This window comes from Cyanistes caeruleus, chromosome 2 (assembly GCF_971803275.1).
Source record: "Cyanistes caeruleus chromosome 2, bCyaCae1.hap1.1, whole genome shotgun sequence".
In the NCBI taxonomy this organism is placed as follows: Eukaryota; Metazoa; Chordata; class Aves; order Passeriformes; family Paridae; genus Cyanistes; species Cyanistes caeruleus.
The window spans coordinates 116304071-116316246 of record NC_141702.1 but is presented as its reverse complement, the minus strand read 5'-3'; the positions used below and the strand labels follow the sequence as shown (position 1 = coordinate 116316246).

The 12176-nt window shown below is 40.5% G+C and overlaps 1 protein-coding gene across 17 annotated transcripts in view; it reads left to right on the top strand.

Moving 5' to 3' along the window:
• PLCB4 (phospholipase C beta 4) overlaps positions 1-12176 on the top strand; it is a 185811-nt gene that overhangs the window by 125189 nt on the left and 48446 nt on the right. For all 17 annotated transcript variants that reach the window (XM_086873594.1, XM_086873564.1, XM_086873575.1 and 14 more), the window contains 8 exons: positions 1124-1232; positions 4135-4345; positions 4955-5048; positions 5648-5727; positions 6178-6262; positions 8886-8976; positions 10041-10136; positions 11168-11268. In XM_086873594.1, coding sequence (XP_086729720.1) covers positions 1124-1232; positions 4135-4345; positions 4955-5048; positions 5648-5727; positions 6178-6262; positions 8886-8976; positions 10041-10136; positions 11168-11268 — 867 coding nt within the window. The remainder of the gene's footprint in view (positions 1-1123; positions 1233-4134; positions 4346-4954; positions 5049-5647; positions 5728-6177; positions 6263-8885; positions 8977-10040; positions 10137-11167; positions 11269-12176) is intronic.

Below are 12176 nucleotides of genomic sequence, written 5' to 3'. Positions count from 1 at the left end.
ACTTTTCTTATGGAAAAAAAAAAAATAATAGTCAAAAAAGTTTTCAGATAAGGAATTACAGCAAATGCTGATAGTGCTGTGTAAGCCATGTCAACACCATTCTGTCCACTCCAAATTATTGATTGCCAATATGGGGGTGGCCTGTTACATCTCTGAATTCTGCTGAAACTAAAGCTTGAAAACTGTGCACCTTCTGGGGTAAAAGAGTGTTTTCACAGTCATATTTATTTCTTTGTTTTGTTGCATCTGCTTACATGCCACTACTCCGTCAATTCTGGTTTTAATTTTCTTTTAATGGAGAATCAGGCACACAGTGTGCAGCTCTAATCCAGCATGGAGAAAAAAGAACAAAGTTACATAGCATACTATAAAGTGAAAATGTAAAAATTCTGAATTTTATTAGTCTATTAGAAATCACTGCTAAATTGTACCTAAACATGACCTATATTATTAAATCCTAACATTGTAAGTTATTGTGAATTGAAGAGATGATGCTGTGAAATTCTTGTGCATATTTCTTCTAAGAACCTATACTGGTTTTTGAATAGTTAAAAACATGATGTTTCCACGATTCACAAATAATCATCCAGTACTTGCATATTCCTAAACTCAGGTTTCAAATTCTGTATTTATAATATAACTTTATTTTACTTTTTTGCTTTAGCTGTAGATATTGTAGAAGACTTGCATTTTTGCAGAGGTGATTGCAGTGCTACCAGTCAAGTCTGTCACTTTGCAAAAAAAAAATAAATAAAAATTAGAGAATTTAAAGTGACATTTAGCTATTTATTTTCAACATCTCATCTGCACAGATCCCATGTGCAGTCATTATTTTCATGAATGAGTAAGACCAGTTATATAATTGCACTGGATTTTTCTTTTTTAAAAATATTTTTGTGATCAAGCTGCCTAGGTTTCTTACGAATGATAAAGTTCATTTTCTACCTAATGCTGAAGTTGCTGTTGAATAGTCTGTAAATTTTAGGGCTGGCTTTTTTTTCTTTTGGCTTTTTTTTTTTTTAAATGTCCACTTCTTTCTTTCTCATCTGCAGTAATGAAATGCTCTTGGATGATAGCCATGCACTATATTGTTTTGCTGAATTCCATTGTTTTCTAACCTTAGCATCAACGAGATCCTCGGCTCAATGAAATTTTATTTCCCTTTTATGACACAAAAAGAGCAATGCAGATAATTGAGACATATGAGCCAGATGAAGACTTGAAGAGGAAAGGTAAATGGGGGGAGGGAATTCAGTGTTCACTGGGTTTAGGCATTTGGGGAATTTTTTCTGAAGCTTTCAGACTTTTGAAAGGGAATTTGCAGTCCCTGTGGTCTGGGGACAGCACTTGTAGGGTAATGGACCAGGAAACTGCTCTGCTGAAAAAAATTCCTCCACCTCACTATCAGATTTTTTTAGAAGGATTATTACCCTGATCTAGGTTAGAGTGTGGCTACAAATCCTGATAGGAAAGGGAGAGGCTGGGATTGAGTAAATACAGAACAGTGGAAACTCCTTCCAGCAACAAGGCAACGTGCAAGTGGCTCTGGTCAAAGTCTCAAAGAGAATGCAAAGCTCTGCAAAGTACAGATATTGTGCAAAAATACAAAAGAAATTGCCGTATGCATCCACCTTCTTGTGATATAATCTCTCTAGTGCTTGAGGGCAGCAGCCTGGCTCAGAACAGGGTATTTTAAGTGGGTGAGTTGAAAAATGTTCTCTCCCAGCAAAGTTTCAAGTACCTGCAAGGCATTCTTGGACTGTTCATGTCCTGAGCTACTGTCAGTGTGGGAGGTGTCAGTGGCTGAACTTAGTTCCAGTTCTTACCCATTTTGCTGCAGTAGCTGTGTTGGGATCAACTGCAGCAATGAAAAATGTTGCTTTCCCCACCTGCATTCCCTGCCCTTTTTGCTGGGTTGCTGTTGTCGTGACAAGTCGAGACTGCAGCTTTGCAAAGCCCATCCTAAGAAGAATCCTCTTTCACAGACATTTATGCTCATGGATCAAGGTAGAAGTGAAGTATTTATACGTCCAGCAGTGCTGCAGCCACTCGGGGTGAGGGATGTGCAAAGCAGGCAAAAGAAGGAGGCAGCATCTAAGCCTGCCCCAGTAAAGCCTGAGGCTTTCCCTCCCTCTCTAAATGAAGTAAATTTTCAAAGTATTAATAGATTTTTGTCAGCTCTATCCCATTTTATTTATAATTTTTAGACACTCATCTTTGATTCTTGGCCCTAGTGTATTTTAAATATTTTCCAATACAAGGAAGGTGTGCTATTGTGGCTGCCACCTGTTTAGGATGGAAGGTGGAAATAAACCTAAAATTGGGAAAAAAAATTCAACCATGGCTAATTATTTAGCTTCTTTGATTGATTTTTATTTCTATCAGGTTTTCAATAAATGTGGAAAACCTTTTGCAGGGATGGATTTATGGAGAATAACAACAAAATAGTAGAAGTTCCCTCTGAGTGTTCCTCCAGGGATCTCAGCAGTGGCTGGTCTCTTCAGCTTCTTTCCCCTTCTTAGATAAAACTTGCTGTTGAGCAAAATACTTGAGGATAACCCCTTTTTCTTTTGGTTTTTTTTTTTTTTTTGCTAACTCATGTAGTTTAGGAAACAAGGCTGATGTGGAAAAGGCAATAGCAATAAGCAGCTGACTCTTCCTCAGTCACATTTCAGTGACAGCAGTGAGTAAAGCTGAACAAGTTAATGCTGGGCAGTTCAGTAACCAGAGTCTGCTCAGGATCACTACAAACCCCTAATCTTCCACTTGGTGAGTGCAATTTAAAAATACAAAATCTGAGCTGTTGAACACACAGAGAGCTCTGTTAAGTTGCTGAGGTCCCAGTTGTGTTCTGTCTAGAACATCCATCCAGCTGTGACATTTCTCCACAAGATGATGCACTAGGAGTATGTATCATCTGAGATGTGCTGTGCTGCTGCTTTAAAGTGCATGGTGATAACAAAATAAAACCATTCTTCAGGTCGAAAATTCCCTTTTTTCCCCTTTATTTCATATTCAGGGTCATATTGAGAGGACTTGAGTAAAACATTCTGGAACAGTTCACCTCTGGCTGACACCAAGTACAGAAAATTTAGGCTCCAGTAGAGGATTTTTTCAGAAAGTTAGGAGTAGAATGGAAACTGGGATCACTCCACTTCTCTGTATAAGAGAAAAATAGACTTAAAGAAAATAAAAATAGGACTGCTGCAACCTTGTCTTAACAATAGCTGAGTGTTCATAAATTACTTCAGAGCAAGCAATGTGAATTTAATGCCAGGTAACTGTTCCCTGCAGCATCTCTTTGTGAGTAATGCCTTCTTCCCTATCACAGATAATTTCCATTTTTCAGACTCTTGGCCTCTTTAAAACTGATATTGCCATACTAATTATTCCTAAGTTGGTTTCATTAAAAATTACACCTTGATTTGTATTTTTTTTTTACTTTATTGAAGCATAGACCAGCAGACAGATAGGAGAGATGTGTTATGAGTTCTGTGTTCTGAATTCCTGTATGTTCCACATTCATCGCAGATTTCTGTTTTCATTTACAAAGGTGTGAAGGTGTATTTCAAATAGTAAACTGGAAAGTATTTTAAATTTTCCTAATGTTTTGTAAATGAAAAGTCTTTTGTAAAGATTTTCAGGTACACATCCCCACATTTCTGTCAGTGGAGAACAGTCTCTGCACAAGCTGGTTGACAGGGATGTAGCACAGGACTAAATATGAAAGAGGGGAGGAAAGGGCCATATAAGCCTGGTCTAGGCAATCTCAGAATCCCTGACTTAGACAAGTCCCAGAGATCAAAATTGCTGGGACTGTTCTGAGGAGATGTCACTACTTATTTACCTTCTTCACCTCTTTTTGCTGCCTTAGTTCTGCTGATGGTGAGTGCTGGACCTCAGGTGTTGAACTGATGGGCACCTGATTTTTGATTTGGTTATCTGGGAACACAGTGGCACATTTTGCACCAGCTGCTGGTCAGCCTGGAGCAGAGGAAGGGGAGAGCTGTTTGCTTGCAGGAACTTGTGTAAATAACAGGTTCTGTGCTAGAATTCCTGCTCTGTGGGATGGCTTGACTTCTGTTGACTCGAAATTTCTGGTAATAATTTACCATACCTCCTTCTTCCTTGCAGGTGTCATATCCAGTGATGGGTTTTGCAGATACTTGATGTCAGATGAAAATGCCCCAGTTTTCTTGGACCGTTTGGAATTATATCAAGAAATGGACCATCCTCTGGCTCATTATTTCATCAGCTCCTCTCACAATACGTATTTAACAGGCAGGCAGTTTGGTGGCAAGTCTTCAGTGGAGATGTACAGACAAGTGCTTTTGGCTGGATGCAGGTTGGAAGCAGGAGATAATAAATATTTGTGAATCTAATACTTTAAACTAAAAATGCTACATAATGTACCTTGGTGTTGATGTATTGTATAGTTGAATGTATAAATATATTAGTGTGGCAAATGAAAGCACATGTGTTTCATAAGATAAGAATCTAATTTTTCTCACAAAAGTAATTCCAGGCAGAGGAATGTAGAAATTGATATAAGGAGAGAGTTTTTGAGAAAGCTAACAGATGTTTGATCTCAAAATGATAGCTGAAGAATTTCAGAGGGCTTTCTGCTTTATAATTATGAAGTTTAAATGTTAATTTCTGATTCCCTGCTTAATTTCTTGGCTTGCTAGAATGAGAAGAGTAGCACAGTGCTAAAGACATTATTGTCCAGATAAGACTATATTATAAGGCATACTCACACATGCCGTATTTAAGGTGGTGTATCCAAAGTTATAGAAGAAGTCTGAAATAACACATGTACACCTTAGAAAGTGTTGTGCAATACCCAGAACTGATTTACAACTTACTGCCCTGACCATCACTGCTAAAACATGTCCCAGGTAGCTCACCTGTTTATTTATTATAAACACCAAGTTTATTTTTCTTGGATCTTTAGGTGTGTCGAGCTGGACTGTTGGGATGGCAAAGGTGAAGACCAAGAACCAATAATAACCCATGGAAAAGCAATGTGCACAGACATTCTTTTCAAGGTAAATGCCTGGCCTCTGCACCTGGCAGCAAACTCCAGCAGAAGCCTTGGACAAGTATCCAAGCAGGGCACCCTCCCCTCATCAGCACTGGAATGCTGCTCCTGTGTGATGGAGTGAGATGGGCAGGATTTCTGGCCCAGATTTTGGGGCTCATTTCTGACTTGCATCACCCACTCCTGTGCTCCATCTGCCTTTCCACAGAAACTGCAGGAGGCAGGCTTGCTGCTTTTTCCCCACTTCTTCACATCCTGGGGCTCTTTGCACTACAGAGTAAATATCTTCTTTGTTATCTGAGAAGTTCCTTAGCTGTGGAATAAGCCTGAAGATGCAGGAGTTTCTCTGGGAGGAGGAATTCTCCCTAGCAGTAGGTGATAGCAGCAGATCCATTGCTGGCTGTGGGTGAAGGTGCCATCCTGCTGCAGGTGCAGGGAGTTTGTTCTGAGGTATCAAGAACACAGAGTTTTTTCTCCTTCTGTCTTCATCTGCACATTTAAGACAGGCCTGTGTTTCTCAGGGTGGGGGGATAATAAAAAAATCCCTTTTATTATGTTTTTAATTTGATCCATTCTAACTTGTATCCTATTGTTATTTTTTAATAGGATGTAATTCAAGCCATTAAGGAAACAGCATTTGTTACATCAGAGTATCCTGTCATTCTTTCATTTGAAAATCACTGCAGGTATGTAGTGCCCATTTTTAATTTTTAATTTTGCATTCTCTAAGAGAGATGATATAGTTTAAAATACTATGATATGATACTTGAAAACTGAGGGGGGCATGCAGGCATACTGAATGTCACTTAATACATCATTAATATACTAATCAATCTTTATGTAGTTTAATAACGGCAGCATTTTTATCTGTGATAAAGCTGTGAAATTTATTTGGATGTTCCATTAGCTGTGTGAGATTCAGTTATTCTACTTTTTTGGTCTTGTTAAATTCATCCATGTCAAATAATAGACTTTTATTGACAGTATAATTACAGTAAAGCAATACTTCTCAGTTGAAACAAAGTGGGCAGTATATAATTTGGGACGTCTGCATTACTTAGTATTATTCTTTTGTGCTGAGTGATAGTGATTTCTTTTTTATATTTAAAAATTAACTGACATAATCTTTTCCACAGCAAATATCAACAGTACAAGATGTCAAAATACTGTGAAGATCTTTTTGGAGATCTCCTGTTGAAGCAGCCTCTAGAAACACATCCAGTATGTTACATTTTTTCCAGTCTTTCCTTTTTTTTTATTTTTTTTTTGTATTAGTTTCATTTAAAAGAGATGTTAAACTGAGATCATATCACCCTTAGTGCTGTTCACTGCCAGTCCTGTGCTTTCAGAAATGCCTAGGGGTTTTGGGTGGCCGTGCTTTTTGGTACAAACTTGTTTTTATCTGATTTGTTTAATCTCTTCTGTACAGGGCTCTGGCAAACAGCCTGGGGAAATCTCTCCCCTCCTTGATGTGTGATGTAATATCAGCACCTACATAAAAAACACCACGTACATTGTCTTTGCAGGTCATACCTCACTCTGAAATTGCCAGTCACTGTTTAAAAACAACTAATTACAGCAATTAATTATAAATTGCATGGTCTCAGCTGAAAAAAACCTCTTCTTTCAGCTGCACATTGCATGTTTTATGCTCCAGGTCGGGTCCTGCAGTCTAGGTGGCCCCACTACTACATTAAGAATTAAATTAAGCACCAGGAGTTTCCTGGAGGCTCATCTGGACTATGGAGTGCACTGTAATCCGCATGCACTTCACTCCCCTGCATGGCAGGAGGGAACAACAGACACTCCTTCACAAACACAGTATTTGAGACTTAACAGCTTGTTACACAGCACTTGCTACTCCTTCTCCAGACCTTCCTTGCTCCTTACAACGAGCTCACTGCGTGCCAGCAGCAGTCACCCAAAGCCTGCAGATGCTCTGTGGTGCTCTGGGGGACCACAGCAAGAAGGATTCTGCCTTACCTTTCAGTGGCAAGGGGTGCTCCTGGCATTAGCATCTCCAGAGCTTTCCTTTTCCTGGCTTTCCCTGCGCGTTGCAGGGGCAGCAGCACACAAGGCTCGGTGAATGTCAGGTGTTTGCACTGAAAAGTGCATCCCAAAGATCTAAATCTGCAGTGTCCCCTTGTGATGTTTGTAGCACACTGCCACATCCCTCACAAAAAGCTTCCAGCAGCTCTCTGGGATTCCTAAAATAGAGCTGGCCAAAGTGCCTCTAGCTCAGGGCCCAGTATTTAGCCTCAGCTGCCTGTGCTCTGTAGCACTGCTGAGCCTTCTGCATTTTGTGTCCTTTCCTCCTCATGGGTGAATTCAGTCCCCAGCTGCTCTCAAAGCAAACACTGCAGGAGGAGCTTGGAACGCGCCCTTTACAAGCACTTGGATCCTGATAAACCTGGGCTAGTGACTGAGGGAGGCTGACTTAGGAGAGACATGGCACTTGGCTGAAGCAGATTTGGTTTTAAGTAAAAACAAATATTTGTCCAAACGGGCATCCAAGTATGGCCTTGTCTGGGAATGCAGCCTGGCATAAATGAGCTCTGCGGCACTGACATCTAGTGGAGTTACAGCCCCAGTGCTGGGAGCAAATGAGTTCACTTCGTCCAACATGCTGAAACTCCCTGCCTGAGCCAGCCTGGTCGGTGTGGAGCACCCTTACCCTCCCACGAGGAGGTTTCCACCCATTCTCCTGGGGTTCGGTTGATATGGTTGGTTATTCTGTTTTATTTTTGCTGGGTTATTATTTATCACCTTTGCTGCTTTTATTTAGTTTCAATCCATGGTGCTTGGTTCTTTTGTTTGTTCACCTGGAGTGCTGATTCTCTCCAGCTCAGTTCTGGATTAAGATATAAGAATATCTGAATAGTTCTTCTAAGAATTGTCTCTATTTTTGGAAATACTTTTACTCCTGTATCATTTAGGCTTCAGTGAAAACTCCAGTTTGTTATGGTGCAAAGAATGTAAAGTTTTGGGTTCAATCTCTGTATGGGCCATTCACCTGAAAGTTGAACTTGATGATCCTTGATGATCAGAATATTCTGTGATTATACCAGCAACTATTTTTAGCAAACCTGAGGTGAAGAGTGTGCTAATTACCTAAATCTTTGTTTCTTAGCCTCAATGGGGCTTAAATCAGAGGATTTCATACTTTTTCTCTTTTCTGAATAGTATTTTTTCTCCTTCCCCAAACTGGAACAAACCTTTTATTAATACTTCTTGTGTGTGTATGTGGAACTTCCCCTTTTCCTTTGCCAAATACTGAATTTGTGACCCTACTGGCAAAACCAGTCCCCCCTACCTAGCTGAGGATTGGGTAGCTTTCCATTCCCCAGTGCCAGTCCATTTCCATTCTCCAAGAGTGTGTGGGCTGCCTGACTTTTGTCAGCAGCTCGAGGGGACCATAATAAGTGACTTATTCAAAGATCAAATGATAGTGGGCTAAGCTGTGGCTTGGGCTGTGTGAACCACAAGGAGGGAAAGCAGGAATTCCTCTGAGGAGGAGCTGCAGGGCTCATCCACACCCCCTGCTAGGTGGGAGGGATGAGAAAATGTTTAGAGCAGTGCAGCTAAGAGGGACACAGGCTGGAGACCTGAGTGCTGGCTTCATCCAGCAGCTTTACCTGAGCACAGCTTCCCCCTGGGATGGGGAAAGGAGCTGAGGGAACTGCATAACTGCAGGCACACAACCTTCTGGGGTTGTGCCTGAAGTGGCACTGCTGGTTCACTGTCCCTTGGTATTGCTGTCCTAAAATCCAGACCCCAAACAGGGATGCAGAGAGGCCAAATAGCTGTTGTTATTATTAAGTGTTTTCTTCGAATCGTTTTACAGCTTGAACAAGGTAAAGCTTTGCCATCTCCTAATGACCTCAAAAGAAAGATTCTCATAAAGAATAAAAGGCTGAAACCTGAAGTAGAAAAGAGTAAGTAATGTTTGTCAAATATTAAATAAACAAAAGTCCAGATCGCTACAAACAGACTTTGTTACTAAAGTTTCCAGATTGTTTGTACTTTAGTGTTGGAAGAATATGAATTATACATAAATAACATCTGGTTTGCCCTTGTGTTTCATGTGAGTACCAGTCTAGGCCTTGATATCAGCATGCTGCACAGGCATAGACAGACCCAGAAATGTAATCCTGGGACTTTTATCAGACTGCTGGTTGAGCTAAAATATAAGGCAGATAGAATCTCTTGTAAATTCTGCCGACACCAGTCTGTTTGCATTGCTGTGTTTTTCCAGGATAAGCATGAAATGAAATGGAATTTCAAATTGGTCTCCTTGCTGTTGTTGCCAGTTCTGATCTTTATCTTCTTTCAGTAACAATAATGTTGCTATATTAGCTTCCAGTATGGCTGTAATGATAAACCCTGGTCCTTCTCCATTCAAAGATAAGCACCCAGACCTTGCACTAGCTTCAGTCATACATGGCTGTGCTCCCGCTGTCTAACTGGAATGCACATGGAAACACAATTGAAAATCCAAGCACTTTGCCTCCATTTGCATGGATCAAGCCCTGGAGAGACAGCTGGCTGTTTATTCTGTGAGGAAGTAATATGTTTGCTCTAAAGACCTTTGAAGTGTGTGGAGATTTAGGAGGAATTTCTTCAGAGAAAGGATGATTAGACATTGGAATGGGCTGCCCAGAGAGGTGTTTAAGGAAAGACTGGATGTGGCATTCAACCACTCTGGCTGACAAAGGTGGTGGTTCAATCAAAGGTTGGATTCAATCTCTGAGGCCTTTTCCAACCTAATTGATTCTGTGCTTCTGTAAAATATTTTCCACTTTTCAGATCTAACAACAGTCTGTGTTTATTGATGTTACTTACTGTGTAAAATTTTAGTACCAACTGAAAAGTCAGAGGACTCATTAAACAGATGTAGATCTGAGGATCAGGGAATCATTTTTGACAGTTCTCTTGTATTTCTTTGTGCTACAAACTGTTCATGTCACGACTAATTTAATTTTATTTTTCATATTAACAGAACAGCTTGATGCTCTGAAAAAGATGATGGAGGCTGGGGAAACTACTGCACCTGTAAATATCCTGGAGGATGATAACGAGGAGGAAATAGAAAGCGGTGAGGATTTCCTGGAGAAGGGCTCTCAGGCATTGCCTGTGGTAGATCAGTGGGCTGGGTGCTCCTTACCCATGTGCCTGTGGTCTGTGACAGCATCAGCAGGTCTGAGCTCAGTGCAGGAGCATTTGTACAGACCCCAGCCTTGCCACCTCATCCCAGACAATTTTAACTTCCATTTACTGTTCAGAGTGTATATTAGAGCACCAACCAAGTCAGATTTTCATTCTGTCTGTGAGAGAGGGACTAAGAAGTTGTGATCTTTGCTTTGAAAACACATATTGTCACTGTGTTAGCATCAGAGGGATTATTGCATTATACTTTATAAGGATAAAATGAGGAGAGGGATATTTCTTGCCAAACCTTAGTTATCCTCAGTGTAAATGTCCAGCTCTGAGCCAGTGATGTGGCCAGCAGAGAAAAATACACATATTTAGAGTGTGATCCAACCCTGTTTTAAATGTCCACCTTCAGAATATGTAAATCATGCCCTGCCTGCAAGTGCCTGAAACAAAGGACTGGCCTGTGACCTGTGTCATAGTGAATGTCCCAGCTTTAGCCTACCACCTGGTCCTTTCTTATATTTTACTTTATTTTTTTCCCTTTATTTTTTTTTCAATTATTGTATGGTCTAATGGAAAATCACTCTAAAAGCAAATGAGAGCCATTCCCTGTGTTGGGCACACAAGGAGTCTGACAATGCACTCAAGAAGCCTGGCCACTGGCATCTTCTTCAGTTCTTGTTATTTACCAAGGCTATTGGCTTTTTTTTTTTTTTACACCTTTGCTACGCAAAATACTGCTTACTTCAAAAATAAAAATTCTCTTACTAATCATCTCAGGCCTTAGCTCTAATGTACTGCACTTGGAAACAGTTAACTAACTCTTAGAAATCTAATACCCTGGATTTTATTCCTCTTTTTAAAAAGTGCCAAACCCAAACCTGTGAATTCAGCTGTCATTTGTTTCATGTCTTGCAAAGAAATCAGCAGTTGCTCTGGTTTTTGCACTGATCCTTTTTGTTTTCTATGCAGCTGACCAGGAAGAAGAAGCTCATCCTGAGTACAAATTTGGAAGTGACCTTACTGTAGATGATTATAGTCAAAAAGAAGCTGTTGCCATCAGTGTCAAAAAGGTGGGATTGCTTATTTCACATATATTTTAATGAAAACTTTCCGAGGAGGTTGTTGCCAAAGGCACTCTGCTTTGTGGAAACATCAGAGCACTTGTTGGAAGATTCAAACCTGAGATCTTCACCAGGTGCCCCTTGCATTTAAGTTCATGGGAACACAAAGTTTTGTAGCCAAAAATACTTGTTCAGGTAGGATATACTCATTGAGGAAACAGAATCAGTATGCAGGGAACAAACAAGTGGAGGATTTAATCAGAAATACTAATTAAAGGCAGCAAGCAGTTTTCTGCTCCAGCCCCTGATATTTTACTTTGCATCTCAGGTGCAAAATCCTAACGAGAGGTGGAAGATCAGCTTCCTTGTTGAGCAGTATTTTTGCAGGGCTGCATTCTTTGTCTTCACTGCAGGGTTTCCCTGTGTAACTTTTCATGGTTAACCCTTAGGGTCGGTTCTCTCTTCCACCTACAGCAGTGAAGGCAAAACAGGACAATAATTCCCGGTGTGGTGATGTGGCAGGGGTGCTCTATCAGGCAAACAGCTGGCAGACAGGGAAAAAGTTCTCTTTATTCCACTCATACATGACAATAGCAGTTTATCAGTCTGTGCTCAGTAACTTGATTAGTTGATAGTAATTAGGTACAGAATATTGGAATTCAAAAGTAAGCTGCTCTGGCACTGAAGGCATTAATGCTGCTTGCTACAGAGAAAAGCCCAGTGTGAGGGCTAAGGTGACCTTATCAGATCATGTTCCTCTCACTCACGTATTTTGGCCACTTCTTCCCTCCTGTTTGTTTTCCTTTGGATCTTTCTCCAGACAGAAGTGTAGGTGTGGAAATAGCAGTGTGTCTATAGCAGTACCAGAGCCATCAGACCTGCCTTCCGTGTAGCTCTTCAAGTCAACCACTTTGTTT